The sequence below is a fragment of the Eretmochelys imbricata genome, chromosome 1, assembly GCF_965152235.1.
Source record: "Eretmochelys imbricata isolate rEreImb1 chromosome 1, rEreImb1.hap1, whole genome shotgun sequence".
Lineage (NCBI taxonomy): Eukaryota > Metazoa > Chordata > Testudines > Cheloniidae > Eretmochelys > Eretmochelys imbricata.
In genome coordinates, this window is record NC_135572.1 from 305157618 (window position 1) to 305179926 (window position 22309).

General features: G+C 40.4%; 1 protein-coding gene across 1 annotated transcript in view; it reads left to right on the plus strand.

The window, feature by feature from the left end:
- The window catches only part of YAF2 (YY1 associated factor 2), a 52986-nt gene extending 30888 nt beyond the window's left edge, over positions 1-22098 (plus strand). The window contains exons 3-4 of the mRNA XM_077834027.1: positions 11063-11215; positions 14706-22098. Coding sequence (XP_077690153.1) covers positions 11063-11215; positions 14706-14943 — 391 coding nt within the window. The 3' untranslated portion in view covers positions 14944-22098. The remainder of the gene's footprint in view (positions 1-11062; positions 11216-14705) is intronic.
- Positions 22099-22309: the final 211 nt, after the last annotated feature.

Consider the following 22309-nt stretch of genomic DNA (forward strand, 5'->3'; position numbering starts at 1 on the left):
TAACTCACTACTCTGCTTCTGATACTGTGGTCGGCTCAGCTGTGCTTTCTTCGGTATTGGACTCTATTCCGAAGGCCCCCTTCCTTGTCTTCGAGGGAACTGCTTGATAGTTACCCAGAGTGGAGCATCCACAGGGACACTACTCAAAGAAAAACTGGTTACTCACCCTGTGCAGTAATTCTGGTTCTTTGAGATCTGTGTCCCTTTGATTGCTCCACTACCCACCCTTCTTCCCCTCTGCTTTAGAGTTCTCTATTATGGAGCTTCGCAGAAGAGAAGGAACTGAGGGCGGTTCACCCATGTAGTACTATATAACAGTGGCGCAGAACATGAGGCTGACTAGCATGCATGTGGAGGCTGAACAGACACTGCTATGAATAATCTCCAATGAAGGGCGTAGGGGACGCTAGGACACCTAGAGAGGAGCACCTTTAGGGATGCACATCTTGAAGAACCACAGTTACTGCACAGGGTGAGTAACTTCTCACATTCACCACAGACTTTGATGTCAGTATTTCTTAATGATTGCCTCATGATCATCTGTTTCACTGTATCCCTCTCCTGGAGGGATCTCCTTAATGTATTCACAATGATCAGCCTTCTCTCCATCAGAAGGTGATTCCTACCTAAAGGAGTTTATACACCCATTCCACCTTGTTTCCTCCTATTTTGACACCTGCTACCTCAACTGGAGTGTAGTGGCAGCCAGTTCTGAGGCAGGATCACTGTACAGTATTCCTGTATGCTTTTCTTAACCCCTGTCTATAATGTAGCAGGGTGATGGGGGTTAAGATAGGGGAAGCTGCATTATTGTGGGTGACTTCAGTCTGAATGACACATGCTCGAGATCTCATGCAGCAAGTATTAATATTTCTTTGCAAGTTTTAAATATTACAGCTGACAAGTCCCTAACTCAAAAAGTGTTGCATTCAATATGGAGGAATTCTGTATAAGATCTCATTTTGACAGATTAAGAGGAATTGATTTCAGAAGTAAAAATTAGTGGTTATTTAGGTGCAAGTTATCATGACTTGAATACATTTATGTGAAAACAAATCAGTAATATGTACTTGGTGCTTTAAAAGGGACTGATTTACAAAGTTGAAAATATTTGAGCCGAATCAGCTGGGAGAAAGAACTTAAATAGAAAAATGTGAATGATAATTGGGAATTGTTTAAGAACATTTTAGTATATACCCCAAAATCCACAATCCCAGAGAGAAAAGACTACACCGGTTTAAAAACAAATTTTAAAAAAGCCTGGCTTAAAGGGGAAGTGAAAGCTCTCTTTCTGTGTGTGTGTGTGTGTGTGTGTATATATATATATATATATAAAATAGAAGAATGAAGAAGTTGATAGTATTGAATGTAAATTAGAAGTTAGGAAGTGTAGAAAATTGATAAGGGAAGCAAAAGGACACATGGAGAAATCTGTCAGCAGCATTAAAGACAATAAAAAAGGTGTTTAAGTATATCAGTACAAAACAATTTTAATAATGGTATTCGTCGATTACTAGAGGGACATGGCAGAATTAATAATGATGTAAAAAAGGCAAAAGTTTTAAATAAATATTTTGTTCTGTATTTGACAAGAAGCCAGCATTTGTATCATCTGATGATACTGAAATACTTTTCATGCTCACATACAGTTAACTGAGGGTATGTCTATACAGCAGGTGGGAGGAGTGATTCTCAGTATCAGTAGACTTATCGGTGCTAGCTTTGCTTGTGTTAGCACATTAAAAATAGTAGTGTGGCTATAGAGGCATGGGCAGTAGCTCAGGCGAGCTGCCTGAGTACAATCCTGCTGGACCTCCTGGGTACATACTTGGGTGGGTAGCCTGAGACACCATTTGTCATGCTTCTGTGATCACACTACTGTTCATTGTGTTAGCTTGAGGAGAATTAGTGCATATATGTCTACACCTGCTGGGATTCTCATGTTTTTTTAAATCAGTAGGTTTAGATAACTTGCATCCAATAGGTTGCCGAAGAGGTCTCCAAATGGGTAATGTTGATTTTTCAATCAGTCTTGGGACTTTGGGGACTGTAGAGGACTTGAAGAATGCTAACGTGCCAGTATTTAAAAAGGGTAAAAGCAATGACCCAGCCTGACATTGATCCTGGGCAAAATCGTGGAGTGGCTGAAGGTTCTTATTCTAGCAGACAAAGGTTTTACAAGATCCAATGGCTGTAAGCTGAAGCTAGACAAATTCAGATTAAAAGTAAGGGGCACTTTTTTTTTTTTTTAAACAGTGAGGATAATTAATCATTGGAACAGTTTACCAAGGTTTGTGGTGTTTCCATCATTGGACATTTTTTAAATCAAGATGGGTGGGTTTTTTTCTAAAAGCGTACTCTAGTACAAGCACAGTTATTGGACCTGAAGCAAGGGTATACAAGGAAGTCCTATGGCTTGTGTTCAGCAGGAGGTGAGACTAGACAATCACAATGGTCCCTTGTGACCTTGAAAAATCTATGTATCTATTTCCATATAAATATTTCAGCTACTGTCTGCTATTGTAGTTCAGCAGTTCTGGCCTCAAGATGCTCTGACAGCCATGCACTACCTGTCAGGACCAAGTGCAAATGTACGCCACTTGGCCACAGTGAAAATAGTTCTGTGTTTTGCCTTCTTACATAAACTGTATAGTTCTCACTAATTAATATGTGTTGGTTTTCTACCTCCATTTGTTGTTCTGGTGTTTTTACTCCATGTCTGGGTGTTGGGTGAACCTAGGTTTCAACTTCTGTCCATTGTATCAGTCTCATTGTGTCTCCAGCACTCTGGCCTCTCAGGTTGACAGTGGGACACTATATGTAACCTTAACAATAATGGTAGTTACTGAAAATACTATAACTTGCTGAAGGCAGTCACTTTGGCATTCTGCTTGCTATTTCAATTACTGTTATACCAAAGCAACAAATGCTGAAGAAGTGAACCTGCAGGCTAAAATAAATAAGGCTATATCTCCACTATAGTTTATAAAAAAGAAAAGGGGTACTAGTGGCACCTTAGAGACTAACCAATTTATTTGAGCATAAGCTTTCGTGAGCTACAGCTCACTTCATCGGATGCATTCAGTGGAAAATACAGCGAGGAGATTTATATACATACAGAACATGAAAAAACACCCATTTCTATTTGCAAATACAGACTAACACGGCTGCTACTCTGAAAACTATAGTTTATGTTGGCATAACTTATGTCACTCAGGGTTGTGAATAAGCCACCCTCCGAAGTGACATAAGTTACACTGACATAAGCATCGGTGTGGACAGCGTGATGTTGGCGAGAGAGCTTGCTCCCATCAGTATAGACTCAGGAGTGGCCAAACCTACTGACCCCCCTGAGCTGCCTTCAGTAATCTTCAGAAGTTCAAGAGCCACAAGACCCGCACAAGCTGCCCCGTGGAGCGGAGCCTGCTGGGATATGGGGCTTCTTCCCCAACATCTCCTTGCAGGGCTAAAGCCCCTAGACTACCCTCACTGCAACGCAGAAGTCCCTAGTCCTACTACCCCACCGCACGGCAGAAGCCCCTAGTCCTATCACCCTGCCGCAGGGCAGAAGCTCCGAGCTCCCCTCCACCCAGTCTGGTAGGTGCAGAATGGGAGGGGGTGTGCATGGTGGGCTCCACAAGCCGCACTTTAACTGTAAAAAGAGCTGCATGCAGCTCACGAGCCATAGTTTGGTCACATCTGCTATAGAGCATCTTCACCAGATGCACTGCAGCAAAGCAGCTGTATGTGTAGACAAGCCCTAAGTATGCATTAGAGATTGCAGCATTTCAAGCTTGATTTAATAACTGCTTTGTATTTTCTGAATATTATCAGGGCTGGCCTTACCATGAGGTGAACTGAGGCAGCCGCCTCACATGCCAGACTGCTGGGGGGCGCCACTAGGACCCAGAGTGTAGAAAATGCTTCTCAGGGAGCTTCCTGTTTCTTGCTGCTTCCCTGAATCTACTTGAGGAGAACAGGTAGTCAACTGAAGGAGTAAGAGCCAGATAGGCCCTTAAGATGCTGATATCTTCCCTCACTCAGGCCCTGCTACCAGCCTGCTTATTTGTCCGCTTCAATTGAGTGTTGAGAGCCACTATAGCTGGCACAGAACAACAGTCATGAGTGAAAGAAGAAAACACCCCTCTGGGGGGGCAGCATTCAGAAAAAGAACGCAAGCAAAGGAAGCTTTTCTATCTAAGCATGAAGGAGCTCTCCTGAGATACATAAACACAAATGTTCACAGTGAGCCTTCCGGCCCCAGTGAGGATGTGAGTGGTGAGGAGATGCCTGATCTTCCAGTTAATCAGAGTGCAGGTGACCTGGCAGCTACTGCAGCATCCATATCTCCATCTCAAATGGATGTAACCGTGCACATTCTTGAAGAAAAGTGTAGATCAGAAAAGAAAGTGGTGGAGGCGCAAGAAACAGCTGCTGCTGAGTTTAGTTCCTTAAGTCTAGATGATCCAGGACTGTGGACCCACTTAAGCAGAAGCCTGAGGGATTTCATTGTACTGCATGGGCCACAGCGAATGAAAAATTTCATGTTCCCCAAAGACAATGAAAATAGAAGTTTCCATCCAACACATTACTGGCGTGAAATCCCCAACGGTGACAAAGTGGAGAGGCCATGGCTTATGTACTCAAAAACCCAGAATGCTGCATACTGTTATTGTTGCAAACTCTTCCAGTTTAATGGTCCAGCCACATTGAGTCCTACAGGAACAAAGGACTGGAAAAATCTGGCTAGAAATCTGGCATGCCACGAGAAGGCAGCAAATCACCAGAGAGCATTCAAGGAAAGAGCTTGAGATGAGACTAAGGTTAAAGGCCAGCAGAGATGATCAGCATCAAGAGAAGATTGCATCAGTGTCTCTTTACTGGCAAAATGTTCTGAAAATGCTCATTGCCATTGTGAGAATGCTTGCTACCCAAAACCTGCAGTGCCACGCAGTGCTAGATCAGCTGTATGTGCCAAACAATGGAAACTTCCTTTAAATTGTGGAGCTGATGGCTGAGTTTGATGCTGTACTCCAGGAGCATCTACGAAGAGTCACCACCCAAGAAATGTACACATACCACTACCTTGGAAAAACCATTCAAAATGAGATCATACAGTTACTGGCAACAAAAGTCAAACAGAAGATTGTAGCAGATCTGAAGTCAGCAAGATATTACTCTGTTATTCTGGACTGCACACCTGACATCAACCATACGGAACAAATGTCTTCAATGGTGCATTTTGTAACAACAGAACCAAGTGAAAATGTCCCTGCAATGGTGATTGTCGGAGAGCATTTTCTAGAATTTGACATTGATGATACTACAGGAGCTGGTATGACAAATGTGCTTCTTAAAAGCTGGAAGATACGGGAATTGCGATGGCTGACATGAGAGGTCAGGGCTACAATAATGGTGCCAACATGAGATGTAAGAACAGAGGAGTGCAGACACGGATCCGACCCTCGAGCTTTTTTGTCCCATGCAGTTCTCATTCATTAAACTTGGTGGTCAGTGATGCAGCATCAGCTTCTAGTGAGGCTGCTGAATTTTTTAATGTAATTCAAAGCATCTATGTATTTTTCTCTGCATCAACTCATCGATGGCAAATTTTGAAGCAACATCTAGGAACGTCCTCTCTGACACTGAAACCACTGAGTGCCACATGATGGGAAAGTCGAATGGAGGCGATAAAGCCTAGCTGTGACAGGTTTCAATTGGTCCTCCGAGCCCCTAGGGGGTGATGAAGAGCTACAGTCCCACTGGCAGGCCTTAGTCACCCCTTTCGGGAGCTGGGGAATTAGCGGGAAAGGTGTGCTGGCCGGAGTCTGCAGCGTGCCCCGTGGGCAGGGGAGTGCCGGCACGAGTCTGCAGCGCGCCCCTCTGGCAGGGGAGCGCTGGTATGGGTTTGTAGCACACAGTTCTGCTACCAAGGCAGGTTGGCCAGGGTAGGGGAACACAGGCGAACCCAACTCCACTGCGTTCCAGCCCAGGGCCCTGACAGTGGTGGGAGGCGACGGTCCCGCCGCTCAGTCAGCGGGGCCATCCGCGCCCGCTCACCAAATACACCCATCCCACGGTGCAGTTCTGCCCCTGGGCTACTTCCTACCCGGTCTCTCAAGCGGGTCTCTCTGGTCCCTCCAGTTCGTCTGGGTATTCCGTTGCTAATAGCTCTAGCTCCCCCTCTGTGTCGGGCTCACGATGGCCCGGGCTACAGCCGGGCCCCTCCAGATCCTCCGGGTACTCAGTGGCTGGCAGTCCTGGTTGCCACAGGCCTTCCTCCCGGTCAGGTTCCTCCTGGTCCAGGGCCTCCCCTGGGTCGGCAGCAGGATCACGAGGGAGCAGCCTGTGTCTGTCTCCCTCCCTGGTGCTCTTCACTGGGCAAAGGGCCCCGCCCTTTGTACTTCCTGTCCCACCAATCCCCTTCCGGGGATTGGCGTAAGCTTGGTCTGGCCCCGCCCACTCAGGCTGAGAGGGTGGTTCTTTACCCTCTGGTTCGGAGGGAAGCCACCCTGGCTCCCTACACTATCAAACACCAAATTGGGAAGATAGATGATGCCAGCGTTGCCAATATGGAGGACAGGAACTGTTCATGGGAGAACAGTGGCAGAGGGAAATGGAATCACCAGAAACATACATAACTTCAAATTTCTGTGTGGCTTAATGTTGCGGCATGACATACTGTTTGGAATAAATGTTGTAAGCAAGAGACTCCAAGGTGTTGACCTTGATATATCTGGAGCAATGGAACAACTGGACAAAGCAAAGTCATACCTACAGTCTTACCAGTCAGATGAAGGATTTCAAAACGTTCTGAAGAGTGCACAGAAGTTGGCAGAGGAACTTCACACTGAAGCTATTTTCCCACCCATTCAAGAATACAAGAGTCACCGAAGAAGACATTTTGATTACGAGGCATGGGATAATCCCATAAAAGACCCCAAACAGCAATTCAAAGTTGAATTCTTTAACCAGGTGCTAGATTGTGCAATACAGTCAGTTGAAGAATGTTTCATGCGGCTCAAGGAACACAGCAGTGTATTTGGGATGTTGTATGATATTCCAAAACTCCTCACTACACCTGAAGACCTGCACTAGCAATGCAGGGCACTAGTGACAGTGTTGACACATGATGACATGCGCGATATTGATGCGAGTGATTTAGGTGATGAACTAAAAGCCCTTTCAAGATACATTTCAGCAGGATCAACTCCAAAGGCTGTTCTGGAATATATGTGCACAAATAAGATGACCACCCTCTTTCCAAATGCTTTTGTTGCTCTGCGCATAGTTCTAACACTTCCTGTAACAGTTGCCAGGGGAGAATGCAGCTTTTCCAAGCTGAAGTTAATAAAAACACATCTACGCTCCACAATGACACGAGAGACTGGTCGGCCTTGCAACTATCTCCATAGAGCATGAGCTGGCATGAGCATGAGTCCAGACTGTGGACCTTCAGGAAGCAGTTCAAATCTTTGCAACCAAGAAGGCACGGAAAGCACCACTTTGGTTATTCAAACCGATAAAAATGCCAGTGTTTACTATGCAGACAAGAAAAGTTACATTTGCTGTTCAGGTTTCAGAGTAGCAGCTGTGTTAGTCTGTATCCGCAAAAAGAAAAGGAGTACTTGTGGCACCTTAGAGACTAACAAAATTATTTGAGCATAAGCTTTCGTGAGCTACAGCTCACTTCATCGGATGCATGCAGTGGAAAATACAGTAGGGCGATTTTATATACACAGAGAACATGAAACAATGGGTGTTACTATACACACTGTAACAAGAGTGATCAGGTAAGGTGAGCTATTACCGGTGTTGTACCAATAAAATAAAAACCAGCATGATCTTATTAAAGGGGAAAAGGCAAAATGCCACATTTATTGTGAATACAGAAAGAATCCTAGTAAGCGGTTATAGCTATAACATTCCATTCAATTTCATATTTATTCACACACACGCGCACACACACACAGAGTTTCTGCAAGGTTGTTATCATAGTTACCAGCCTTAGAGTTGCTCATGCCAAGCCACTGGCCAGATGGCCTGGACACAAGGAGGGAGCAGGGCCTTGTCAGATGCTCATCTGATGCTCCTGGAAGTTGGTTTGCAGAATCAGACCCAAAGTTCTCACTTTCTAGAGTCCATTTTTTAATAGGAATTTCTTCCTGTGCCAATCTATGGGAATTGCTTCATCATACTGTTGCTGAATCAATCTGCAAATGGCACATTCCTGACGGCTCCGTGCTGCCAGATGTTGTTTTGATCTTCGGTTCTCCCATCCTTGAGGCTGTTGGGTGGATTCCAGTCTGCTCTCCGGGGGTCCTCTGGTTATTTCCACTTGACGCCTTCTTCAGCCAATGGTCACTGGATTCTTAAGCTGGCACCTCCCTGATCAGTCAGTTATTATCCACACCAAGCATCCATCCACATACATCCTCTATCTCTATTTTTAATCACAATTGTTAACAAAGCTTGATGAATACAACAGAAGGGCGGGGAGTCTCTGGGTGCTGTTTCTGTTGTTAGAGAGTATTGCTTTGAGTCTCTCTCTGTGTGAGTAGTTGTTGTTGTTACAAAGAATTGCTTTGAGAACAGACTCTGTCTTAGAATGTACTAACACAATTAGCAGCTTGCAAGTTTCACACAGAGAGGGAGAGAAACAGTACCAAAAACCAAGAGACCTCTTAATTAGTAATACCCTGGAATTTAAACTATGGGGAATCAAACTCATTTGTGATTTTAATACAGAACTTCTTTAATATGACCCAACACCAGCCGGAGAGAAAAAAAAACCTTTTGTAGTGATAATCAAGGTGGGCCATTTTCAGCAATTGACAAGAACGTCTGAGGAACAGTGGGGGGGGGGAATAAACATGGGGAAATAGTTTTCCGTTGTGTAATGACACATCCAGTCCCAGTCTTTATTCAATCCTAATTTAATTGTGTCCAGTTTGCGAATTAATTCCAATTCAGCAGTCTCTCTTTGGAGTCTGTTTTTGAAGTTGTTTTTTTTTTTTTTTTTTGAAGAATTGCGACTTTTAGGTCTGTAATCGAGTAACCAGAGAGATTGAAGTGTTCTGGTTTTTGAATGTTATAATTCTTGACATCTGATTTGTGTCCATTTATTGTTTTACATAGAGGCTGTCCGATTTGGCCAATGTACATGGCAGAGGGGCATTGCTGGCACATGATGGCATAGATCACCTTGATAGATGTGCAGGTGAACGAGCCTCTGATAGTGGGGCTGATGTGATTAGGCCCTATGATGGTGTCCCCTGAATAGGTATGTGGACACAGTTGGCAACGGGCTTTGTTGCAAGGATAGGTTCGTGGGTTAGTGTTTTTGTTGTGTGGTGTGTGGTTGCTGGTGAGTATTTGTTTCAGATTGGAGGGCTGTCTGTAAGGAAGGACTGGCCTGTCTCCCAAGATCCGTGAGAGCGATGGGTCGTCCTTCAGGATAGGTTGTTCAGGCGTTTGAAAGTTAAGTGTTACTTACAATTTTTGAACAAGGCATTTTAAGTTGTTAGTTCTCCTTTATTGGGGAAGGTAGCAGAGCAGTACCATGAGAGGAGTAGAACAGGAAGAAGGCAGAATTAAGAGCTTTCAAAGTTTTGGCCCAAGCGAGGGGACACGGGGGCGTCATTTGAGCTCTCTGCCTCAGATGCCAAAATGTTGTGGGCCGGCCCTGAATATTATTGTACAGTGCTCATGGTTTCACAACGCTTATTTTTCTAAGGAATATCTAGAGCAACACAGAGGATGGAAATTTTGTTTTCTGAATCCTAATGAAACCTGAACATTTCAAAATTCTGCAAAGGAAAAATCTGAATTTTTTTTTGATCTGGCCAATCAAAGTGCTTCATTTTGATTTCAACTTTTTTATATTTTTTATTACAAAATAGAATACAAATTGCAAAATATATAACACAAAAGTTTCTGTGTGGCATTCGAGAGTATTGGATTTAATCTATAAAGCCCACAATGGCTTGGGATCTAGTGAGCTGAAAGATCAGCTCTTTCCCCATTTGATATTACTGCATTTGCTGTGAGCAAATGTGCTCAAACTGGGGACCTTTAATTTAAACAGGTGGATGCTGCTGACAGGGCATTCTCTGTGAAGGCTCTTCCTATTCAGAGATCACCACCTTTGGTGTGTCTACATATATTAATTTTCTGGGCATACTGTGTCAGTGGGTCAGCTGGGGTCCAAGAAGAGGCCTCTTACTTCAGTAGCCACATCGCCTAGCGGTGAAAGTCCAATAACTGGCCACTTACTTCAGCAGCAGTCTATGGGGCTGCCTCTCTTGGTGGCAGTGTTTGCCCAACGGCAAGTCTAAGGAGCTGCCTTCTCTAGTGGCAATAGTGCGTAAGGGCAATTGTGGGGAAGGTAGGGGAACCTGGGCCCACCCTACTCCACTGAGTTCCAGCCCAGGACCCTATGATAACCAAGTACCCTGGCCTCGGGTTCTGGTCTTAATATGCCCAAACGTGTTCCCTGGGTCACTTCCTACTGTTCATCCCGATTCTGTAGCTCCTTGTGGATAGTGGCTCATCATCCTCTCTGGTCTCCGCAGTCGACTGGGGTCTTGCAGCATAGTCAGGATGCTCTGCCTCAGTGGTTTGGAGCTCTGCAGGCTGCTGCTAAGAAGCCACCAGTGCGTGTCCTCTCTCCTCCTCAGCCAGCCCAGACTGAGCTGAGCTGCTTACTTTTATATGCTCCCTCCATTGGGAGCTTGCCTAGCAATGGCTTGGGGTGTGGCCTCTTGAGCCCAAAGTATTGTGTTAACTCTAACATTGCCAATGCAAGGTTGATACACCTCATCACACACTGCACAAAGCCCTGTCTCTAAATCCTTAAAACGTGTCTCTTTTGGTGGATCAGTAGGCTAATGGGCAGGATACAGTGAGTTTGAATTGGGTATGCTCTTATTATGAGCTGCTGGCAGTTTGATGTGTTTAACAGTCTTGCATTTTGTATTGACTATTGTTTTAATTACTGTGAAATGTAGAGTATAAGACTGATACTATAAAATCTAAATAATAAATATATATGTGCTCACAGGAAACCTCGACCTGTCTCTCAGCTGGTTGCACAACAGGTTACTCAGCAATTTGTGCCCCCAACACAATCAAAGAAAGAGAAAAAAGACAAAGTAGAAAAGGAAAAAAGTGAAAAGGAAACAACTAGCAAAAAGAACAGTCATAAGAAAACCAGGTAAATTAAAAAATTTGGTATTTGTAAAATATTAAATGATGCAAATTTTTCATTACTAGTATAAGTGTTCTCAAGTCATTTTAAAATTAGACTAAATATTTATTGAAGTTTCATTGTTTTATGATGCTGTTGTTTAATGTAAAGCTATCTTGCAGTTTGTAGTTTTGACCAGAAGATGGAGACTAAATGGACTAAATAGGAGAGGGAAAATTAGGTGTTGTCAGTAAAGTAAATTAGGTGTTGTCAGATGAGGCGTTTGCCTCATCTAGCAAAATGATATGTAGACAGAAAAATGGAAGCTATAACGTTCCAGGAGAAGAGGAAAGTGGCTAGTGTTTATACAGAATTGGATGGAAAAAGGGACTATAAGGTTCTGGACAAGTAGGCAACTAGAGTTGTTGGTATTAATGCAGAATTTGGGATAAGGAACAAAGGCTAGAATAGTTACTTTTGGAGACCAAACTGACTTATGAAGCTGAAAACATACACAGTGGATTGAAATACTGAAGGATATCTTGGACTCTTAGACAGTTCAAGCAAGTAGCCGCAAAGTCTTGATCCTGCCATGGATTAGGAACAGCCTGCAGTTTGAAGGAAAAATGTAGGATGTTAGACACAAGTAGAACTGGGTGAAATTTTTCAGCAAAAAAATACAGATTTGGTGATACAGAAAATGTTTCATGAATTTGTGTCCGCTTTGCCAAATTTTGTGTCTGGGGGAAAAAACAGAATCCAAAAATGTCTAAACATTTTGTTCTAATATTTGCAAAATTAAATGTTTTGATTTTTTTTATTCAAATGGACTGTTTCAGTATTTCCTTCGATGTCATTTAAAAAAACTAAAAACACCCAAACATGCATTGTTTCAGGTAAAGAGAAACATTTCATTTAACCTGAAACTAATTGTTCTAGCTTTTCAATTCACTGAAAACCTAGAAAAAGTTCCTTTCTGGGTTGACCCAAATTGATCTTTTTTTGTATTTTATTTTTTGGAACTGCAAGCAAACCAAAATATCAGTTGTTTGCATAGCTCTAGACACAAATAATATTGTCCCAGATTTCCCCAAATTAAGTATAAAGTTACTTGAATCACAAATATGTAACTAAAAAACTAAGAAGACTGAAAGAGATGCAACTTACTTAAGAGAAAGAGGAAAATGTAGGGAAATACTGTCACGGTGTGTTTTGGAAGTGCTGCAGTCTGTGAGGCAGAGTTCAGCCAAAGAAGATTCTATGGAATCACTTCTGCAGAGAAGTAGCAGACATTTTCCATGCATTGGATGAAACAGGACCTTCAGTGTTATTCAAGGACTGCTCCAGAAAGAGTAAAGAGTACTCTCCAAATTTACATCTTGAAGTAGCAAGAATTTAGATTGAAAAGGCTGAGACTGTTTTTTTTTTCAACAGGAAGGAAATGGAACAGAGCTGGGATAAAGGATTTTTGTAATGTTTGTCTTTTATTTTTAATTATACATTTTGGCTGGCTAGAGTGTAACGTATTTATAAGTTAGTATCTTAAGAGATATTTTTCTGAATGGTAACAATTATGTGGGAATGTTGGAGGTTAAATAGTCTTATTACATGAGAAGTGAAAAGGGGTGATATTGCAAGGGCTGGGAACAGGGGTGTGCACAGCAATTTAAATTTTACTGCTTTTGGAAGGGCACATTAAACACACACATTATACACATTAAACCATATCAACACACATGTGCATTACATACATAGAAATAAACACTCACCATTTCAATGAAAATCCATGTGCCGTAGAGCTATCTGAATAAGTGTATCCACAAGGACTTGGCTGTGGTGGGGTCACAGAGCTCCGCCCACCCCAGGGCCATGGCAGGGAGAGTGAGCTGAGCTCTGTGACCTTGCCAATTATTGAGGTGGGCCGATGCCACTGCTTGCCCTCCCATGTGCACGCCTCTGGCTGGGAATATTGTTTTAAAAAAAAAAAATCATCTCAGTAAAAGCTGTACAAAGAATTGTTTGAAAAATTAATAGTGAAGAGAAATCAAACACTCAAGTATTACATACAAATTTATAAAAAAAAGTACTACCTGATTTTGGGTAGACTGTGTTCTGATTAAGAATGCTCACCTTAGTTTCTACGTGGATTACTTAAAAGAACATTTTTTTAAAAAAAGGAGCACATTTAAATGTTTCCAGAAACATGTATAACAAAATCTGCATGCAGTAAACCCTAATTTTTTTCTCTGGCATGCAGCCTATTTCAGGCTGGCAAAAGTGAATCCTTCCCCTCCACCCCCACATCTTCAAGCAACCAGATAGGTTCTTTATTAATGCCAGTTCAGCCTTGGGGCAAGAGTCTCATTGGGCTCCCTGTGTATTATTATGCAGCTTCAACTCTTGGCTGCGTGGGAGTGCAAAAGGTGGGGTGAGGTGACTCAGCATCAGTTCTACTTGAGGCAGGGCGCTAAATCCCTGTGTAGGGCAAGGGGAGGGTTAAGATTTGCTTTTACGAGCACACCTGCCAAATCTTGGTTTCATGTTAATTTCTTTACTTCCAAAGCTTGGCCTGGAGAAAGTTGTGGAATCAAATATAGGTTTTGTAGGTCAGTTTTAAAAGGCTTGCTGGGTGCTGTGCTGCTGTTGTCAGCAGATATTTTCAGCTGCTGTGGTGACATGATTTGTCACCTGGCACACACACAAAACTATCAAATTAAAGCGTTTCATGCCTAGATCACCCATTGCACTAGCACCTGCAAAGACCATGCTGATGGAACATAGTTTAAATGTTCTGTTGTGGTCCTAAAAAATAAAATAGTAGTAATCAAACCAGAGTTTGTGGCCCCATGTCCTATGCAGGATATTAATATTAAATTATGCATCAGGGAACCCAGACTCCAACCCTGTCGTCAGTGTTTTTTGTGTAAATTATTTTAAAATTAAATTCTATTTACGTGATGCCCACTCCAAATTTTAAATTTTCAGTGTGCTGTAGAATTTGTATTTGTTAATACCTGCATAGCAGAAGTTTAGAAACAACTGGTTAGAGGACCTGGGAGCTGGTTTCTGCATATTAAGAACATAAAGGCAACACCCACTGAGATGAATGGAGAAGTTCATACTTCTCAGGGCTGTTGTTTCAGGCTGTCTGCTGACACTGATATAACTGGGGGGGGGGTCACATTTTGAACATTCTTTGCAGCCATGAAGACTAGAGACTTAATTTTTTCCAAGCAAAAATCTTAAAATATGGAGTACAGTTTTGTGACCACCTTAACCACATTATCCAGAGGGCCCTGTTCAAATCAAATTATTTAGAGGTGAAGAAAAATTTAAATATTACAGTATAGAGTTGCTGGCTATGTGGTACATTCTCATTTTATGTATTCATAATATTGCTGTGTGTAGTATTTCACTTATTTATACGTTTTCTACGAAGATCACTAAAAATGGGAGGGGCAAGAGGATTATGGGATGTGGAAGCTTTTAGCTTTTAATTTGATTCTGTTTTATTTAGGCCAAGATTGAAAAATGTGGATCGGAGTAGTGCCCAGCATTTGGAAGTTACCGTTGGAGATCTGACAGTCATTATTACAGACTTTAAGGAGAAAACTAAGTCACCACCTGCTTCCAGTGCCGCATCTGCAGATCAACACAGTCAGAGTGGTTCTAGCTCTGACAATACAGAGAGGGGAATGTCCAGGTCATCTTCGCCCAGAGGAGAAGCCTCATCGTTGAATGGAGAATCTCATTAAAGTTTATTTTCTCCAGTTTCTTTAGTCTCTTCTCTTCAAAACATGCAAATACACAATTTCTGCCAACAGCTACCACATTTTCATGACAGATTATCCATGCACAATTGATATGTTTACTGGAACATAATTTATGCAGTTTTACAAAAGTGAAGTGGAGCAGTAGAAATAATAATTTAAATGCAATCTACAAATGCTTACAAAGCATTTTCAGACTAACTTTTTAATCTTCGCATTTAAAGGTGCCATGAAAATGTGGTTTGAATGTTCATTATGCAGTGTTATTGGTAAGTCCATTTTCACTTTTAGTTTAGTGAATTCTAACACAACTCTTGGAGTCTCTACTATTGGCATGTACTGAATTAAAATTTTTATAACATAGTTCAAGCTGCCTAAATATGTATTATTTGAGAATTGTGAAACATAGTTATATGTATGCAGATCAAAGATCAACTTAATCAACTATTGCTGCAACAGAATTTTCATAATTATTATCTTCTTAAAAACACCTGCTGGTACTTGGTGTGCTTAAATAGGAAAAATGTTATTAAATAAAACATTTGTATGAATTTTTGCCAATGTTTGACATCGTTTACTAAATTACTGTTACTGAATTATGTTGCTGGTTTTACCAATATTTTCCTCACACTTAAAACACTCATTGTAATGTTTATGAACAAAAAGAGTTAACATACTATAAGCATTGGTTATTTAGCTTTATAATTCAGATACAGTACTACACTGTCATTAGACACTGGTAGTCTATGTTCTATAACCAATATCAAATCTCAAATGACTAAGCATTTGGCAAAAAGTAAATTTTTAAAATCTGAAATTCTGGAAAAGCTTTAAAAATAACTTTTTAGTACCGTTTTCATTTCTGCTTAGCATTATTTCCTTGCCCCAAACTTGCCCAGTGTCATAGTTGCATATCAGTTTAGTACAAAAATACTGTGTTGCACAGGAGTAAGGAAATAAGTAATACTATTACATTTTGTTCTTAGATCAGCTTCTTTGATTTTGAATTGGCCCTTTATTAAATACTGTAGCATCAGTCATAAGAAAAAAAATGCAGTACCCTATTTTCTGGCATAAACTGTCAAAATTTATGCATTTAGCAATATACTGATACAGAGCAAAAATATTTACAGTCCCACCCGGTATTATGTAAAATAACCAATAAAATATTTTTATGAATACAGATTTCGCATTTTTGTTTACAACTAGGTGTTGTTTTTTTATGCACAAAAAAATCCATATATAGATTTAAATTATAGGGTCAGATTCAATACAAAAATGCATCTGGCTCCTGTCCAAAGGAAGCCCGTTCACATCCCAGTAATTCTCTTTGTGTCTCATTCAAAATATGTATTTTGGGGCCAATGTGAAAGTGGGATGGACTTCTTTTGGTAGTGAATCCAGCCCTAAAATATTACCTTCGTATGATGCATCCTGATAATAGCTAAAATAATGGATTTTTGTAGACCCTGACAATTGCGGTGGTTGGTGGTTTCTTGTAGTAATGTACCTTTCTGTTTTTTAATGCAGTACTTTTACAGGCACAATGGTACTGTCTATTTTGTAAGATGCGAGTTGTGAAATACAGTTAGTTGCATAAAATGAAAGTCTGATGTGATATCTAAAAACTTACATACCTCATTCCTTGGTGTTACTGTTAAACTTTTAAAAAATCCAATGTTAATTATAGGTTATTTCAAATGGACAACTACTGACCTGGTTAAAATGTATTATGCTTTACCTTACGAAACATTTCTTCATTCCAATTTTCTGATCATATTTTAATACTTTTTAAAACATCGCATTTTAAGTTTCATAAATGTTTTTGGTTGGGGTGGGGCTAGATGTTCAAGTAATGAATGTTAATTCTTACAAAGAAAGATACATTCTTCTGAGTTTTACTTTTTACAATTTGTTAGGTGAAATTATATATAGAGTATACTGAGTTAATGGATTACAAGAGAGCTGAATCTGTTTAAAGTAAGCAATATAGTGATAGTGAATCTCAATGCAAGATCCTTTATGAAATATTTCAACTTTAAAACAAAATGAATGTTAACATATTTCAGTATTCTTTGCAAACATAAAATAGTGATCTAGTACCTATAGTTCACTAAGTCAGAACCTTATTATTAAATTTAGTATTGGTAGACCATTCAGCACCTGCAAAAAGTGGTCTTTTCTATCTCGAGAAGTAGGCAGTCATTGATTTATTTAGTTAGTTAATTTGCATGGAATTGACTACTAAGAGGCATAATCTAATATCAAATGAAAGCAATCCTTAGTATCTACAAGAGCAATTTTAAAGTGTGGTTATTATCAGAAAAGTGATTGTAAAAAGGTCACTGGATTGCTCATTTTTACTCAAGAATTTCTAGATCAAATTACTCTACTTATGTAAAATTGCCAGTACTACATACTCCACCTAGAGTTTGTAATTAAGTAGTAGTAGTGGGGTGATGTAAGAGGTGTAAAGAACAATGATTACGTAACCAAAAGTTAGCTTGCCATTCCTGTTGATGCATGAAACACATCAGAATTTTTGCTCTTCTACAGCAAAAGTGGTGCAACAGTGCTGATGGCAGAGTTTAAAAAAAACAAACAGTGAAGTAAGGTGATCTGACTCTTTACTCATAACATTATAACTATACTTTAAACCAGCCTCACTTCCATAATTTCTGAAGAAGTTTTCAGTTGGTTTAAACCAAGTCCTTTCTCCTACTCTGTGTAAATTCATTAAAAAGGTCTACTCCATCTTTACTCAGTTTGTAGAATGTAAAAACCTAACATTGTAACTCATTGTTAGCTATTTTTCTTTTACTGTTCTCTACATAACGACTGATCATCATCTGTTACATGCTAAGCCTGCACCAACCTTCATCTGCCAAGCATTTTGCGTGGTTACATGAGATGATCCAACAAAGATGAATGTGATGATGATCCATGTAAATAAGTTCCTTTGTGCATTGATTGTCCACTGTTTCAAAAACAAAAAGAGTGAGATGCAGTTAATTCACTGTAAAGGTGTAAAATAATTCAATGTTTTGTCATCCTGTTTTTTGCCACTAATTATAGCTGGCATAAGGAAGTACTGAAATATACAATAGTAAGGTGTGATTTATTTTTTTACTTCTGAATTTCAAAGTCTGCATAGTAGAAGCAATCAAAATCTGTACCAAGTAGTACCATGTCAAAATCTGCAGTGTAAAATGTTGACTCTTAAGATTAGTGATAGGAAAAAGGTTATATTCAAAGGCTTAATTTTAAGTTTTGATGCAGTGACTAGTCTTGAAACAATCAAGATTATGATCTAAAATGTTACCGTACTGTATGTGTTTCTCTAGCTATTTGATGTTGTATGGCATAGAAGATATAGTTCAAGCAATTTAAGATTAAGCAGTATTCTGCACTTTAGATGTGTGTGTGTTTTTTTTAATGTGGTCAGAGGCAGTGCATTTTATCTAGCCATGTGAAATAGAATAGATAGGTGGCTCACGCTTCCCCCCCCAACCCCTGTAGCACCAGGACATGTCTTCCAAGCTGCACGTGGTGGTGTAGTTCTGTCCTGTGGCAGAAGTAGCCTAAGGTTGCTTCACCATGTGGGAATGCTTACAAAGTGCACAAATAGGGAGGCAATTGATTAGGTCTAGGTCATTAACCAGTTAACATGAGGATTAACTTGTCAGCTGGGGACTGTTAAACTGGAGACAGGAAGGGAGAGGGGAAAAGAGAGTGGCTGGAAAGAAGGGCAAAGACACTCGACCTCACAGAGGTGAGACCTCTTCCCCTTCCCTCCCCCCCTTGCCTAAGGGGTCTGCTGAAACTTGGGAAAAGCCTTATGGTGATGGGACATGAAGCTGCATAAAACATTGAAAATAAAGTGCACTGTGGTGAATTTACATAAGAATGTGTGAGGACTGCTTACAAAGGGAAGTCCAGGATGAGGGAGCCCACCCTGTGACATGCCCTTTGTAGTTTTAATTCTTTCTCTCCTCTTCCCAAAAGTGGGAAGACTTCCCAGATCATGCAGCTATCTGTGCTTATGAAATACAGGAGGGAGCTAGTGATAGACCTGTCAAGTGTGTGCCTTCATTAAAATCCACTTTTTTTTCTCTCTCTCTGTATCTAATCTATTTCTCTGTCCCTTACGTGCCTTCTGATACTACTATGGTCTACTAGAGAGAAGGGCTGAAACCAATTTCCTTTGGAGTAGCAGAAGTCATGGCAAGAGGTAGATGAAATTAATTTTTCCCCTGGCAATTGCATGTTACCACATTTGTAGTGGGTTTGATCACTAGGAAAAGCTAGCTCTGGAGATGAGTTCAAAATGTTAGTGCAGTTCTTGGATAGTGGACTAGTCCAATGCTAGGCATGTTTAGCTAGCAACACATTCTCTTAGCAAATTGGTAAGATTTGAGGTTGTTGGAAATGTCACTGGAAGAGTAGAGCTAGAGCTTTGAAAGGTTGGATATCATTTCTTACCTGACTTCAGAAGCATGAGTCTCATTTGAAGGTATATATTGCACCTACTAGTAAGTAGGACAGCTTGACTTTTTTCCCCCCTCCTGCTTCACAAGTATTTCAAGGCAATATTTCTGTAGCAGAAGGAGGCAAAAGAAAACTACTATAAGCAAAAGCCACAAATTTGAGCCTAATTCAACACTAAAACAAAGAAAACCAACAACCCTCTCCTAACACCTTTAATAAAAGGCAATACAATCAATCTAGGATTTAGTTAAAATAAGAAATAATACTTTGCAAGTCTGTTACGAACAAGTACTTTACAAACATTTTAACCTCCCATATCCATCTGTATGCATTAGGTAAATAGTGTTATTCCCATTTTGTAGGTAAGGAAATAGGATTTACAGCTTTAAATGACTTGCCTAACGTCACACAGGGAAAATTGAGGTAGAGTTAACAAATAGTTTGAGTATGCTACTCCATTGAACTAACCAACCTGGTCTTTTGGCTCTAGCAGTAGAGGCTCCCGCTTTTAAATTCAGAGGTTCTGTGTTCAAATCTGGCGGACAATCCACCCAGAGATATAATTATAAATTACCAATTCCATTAGTTCCAAGGTACTAGCAAAGAAAGTGGCTAGTCTAGCCACTAAAGAAAGACAAAGAGCCACTTGGTGTAAGCCTGGGCTACATAAGCAGAGAAGGTAGTGTTAGAATAAATGGGCCAAAGGTGTTAATATAACCCAGTCACTGTCAAACAAACAATTTGAACAAGATCCAGGGATTTGGTGAACAGAGATATCAGCCTGCTTAGTACCATGGCGCAAACATCATTAAAAAGCCATTTAACCTTATATTAAAGATAGAGAAGGGAAGGAAAAACAGTTAAAGCATTTACAATGTGAAGTATTAAATAAGACTTTCATTTTAACATTTCTTGTTCCCTTTCCCTTCATGATGGAGAGAGTTTTAGAAGGAAAAAACCCTTGTTTGACAGTCTCTTTGATGGTATTAATGATGGCAGTAACTATCCTTAGACAAAAAGTTAGTTGAGATGAGCAAGAGCTGGAGCTGTTGCTGCTGTTAAAATCCTTTCATCCCAGGTAGTTATTTGGGATTCAGCTACAGCTGGTAGGCTGGCAATGTCCTCTGGCTCCCTTTCTCTGGCCTGGTGTGGTCATTTTTCCAGATGAGGCTGATGAAGTCAAAGGAGACGGTAGGAGTGGCAGCCGTGATGAAGGAGTTTGGTTCAGTAGTCTCCATCTGTTATTTTAAGTGTGTATTATGTATTTTTGTTCTTTCATATGTTCCCCACAAAATCTTTTGTTTAAGGACCCAGAAAGGGATTGATGAGTAGAATAGCCCCTCCCCTTATTATTTTGTCCATCAGTTAGGCCTAGTATTCGATGTACCAATTTTGGCTCATTAACTTCTGGCTCCACATCTGTTTTTAAATGCATAATTTCAATACAGTCCTTGAATCATATCAACTTAACTAAATTAGGCTAAAGAAGGTAATTCTGTCTCCCTTTTGTACCTTTTCCTGTCAATATTTGTTATAGTTTATTGTAACACTTTATGAACTTTTACATACTTTTTACAGTTGAGCTCACAATTCTTGAAAATTTGTAGGCCCAATTGTCACAACAGTGGCTGTGGGGCCAAAGTTCTGACTACTGAGTACCTATTTTAGAAGATATATTACTGGTTTTCCTGAAAAAGAGAATATCTATCTCATACTGATCCTTTATTGAAGAGAATAAATCAAAACCAAGGTCGACTGAGTGTACAGTTCTCTAGGCAAGAGAATCTACTATCAGGTTGGTCTTCTCTAACACAACAGCCAACAACTGTGAGAGATTCTCTGATACTTTTTAACTAAGTTTTTAGTATTGGTTAAGTATCATATCCCCACTTGTAAAGGGAATAGACTCTGCTCAAACATCTGTTTGAACTCCATGGCCAATTTCACTGCTGGTGTAAGTGCGTGTGATTTGTTTGAAATAATTATACTTGATTATGCTAGTGGTCAATTTGACCCCTCCAGGTTCCTGATCCATTGAATAGTTATTTAGGTATCTCTAAACACTTAAACTGGTGTGTGACAGATGATCTCCTAGCTCTGCTTCAGTTTTTACATAACTCTCTTCCTTTCTAGATAAGTGATATATAGGGAGAATTTTTGCTAAATAATTTTCCTTTATACACTCATGTGAGCTCTCTAGTTGATGAGACTGGCATTCAGAATGCCAATTACCACTTTGGTTCTGAGATTCATGTCGCTGAAAAGAACTGCTTCTATCACTTGAAGGAAGTTTTCACTTCTAGGAAAGTAGGTGGGGTATGTTGTAGATCTTGATGAAGAAGTGTCCCCCAAGTGACACATAGTACCTGAAGGCTTTTGCAAGGTGCAGGAAAGAAGCTTTGGAGAGGCAGCCAAGGGTGGATGGAGAGGGAGATCTTCTGCCAAAAAAGAACACACAGAGTTTTCAACATCTCCTTGTGGAGATCCTGGGGAGATGGCTTCTATCTCCAAGATGTGTCTCAATACTTTTTGTTAGATTGAAGAACAGAGAGGATTATAGCAAGAGAAAAATTCTCTATTTTGTAAATCTCTGAATGATGACTAGAAAGTCTTCCTCCTTCTGTGTTAAAATAAAAAAACTTCATGAGCTAATATGCCCTTCTCTGTGAGAATTTGTTACTGTGCACCACCATCTGCTGTTATAATGTGCAAGTAGGCATTCTCCATTTCTACCTTTACTAATATCCATACTGATAGTTGGCTTTCCTTCTGACATAGATTGGTTCAGTGACTTTTGACCTAAAGATATACAGCAAAATATGACCTGAAGAAGAGCACTATGTAAGCTCAAAAGCATGTCTCT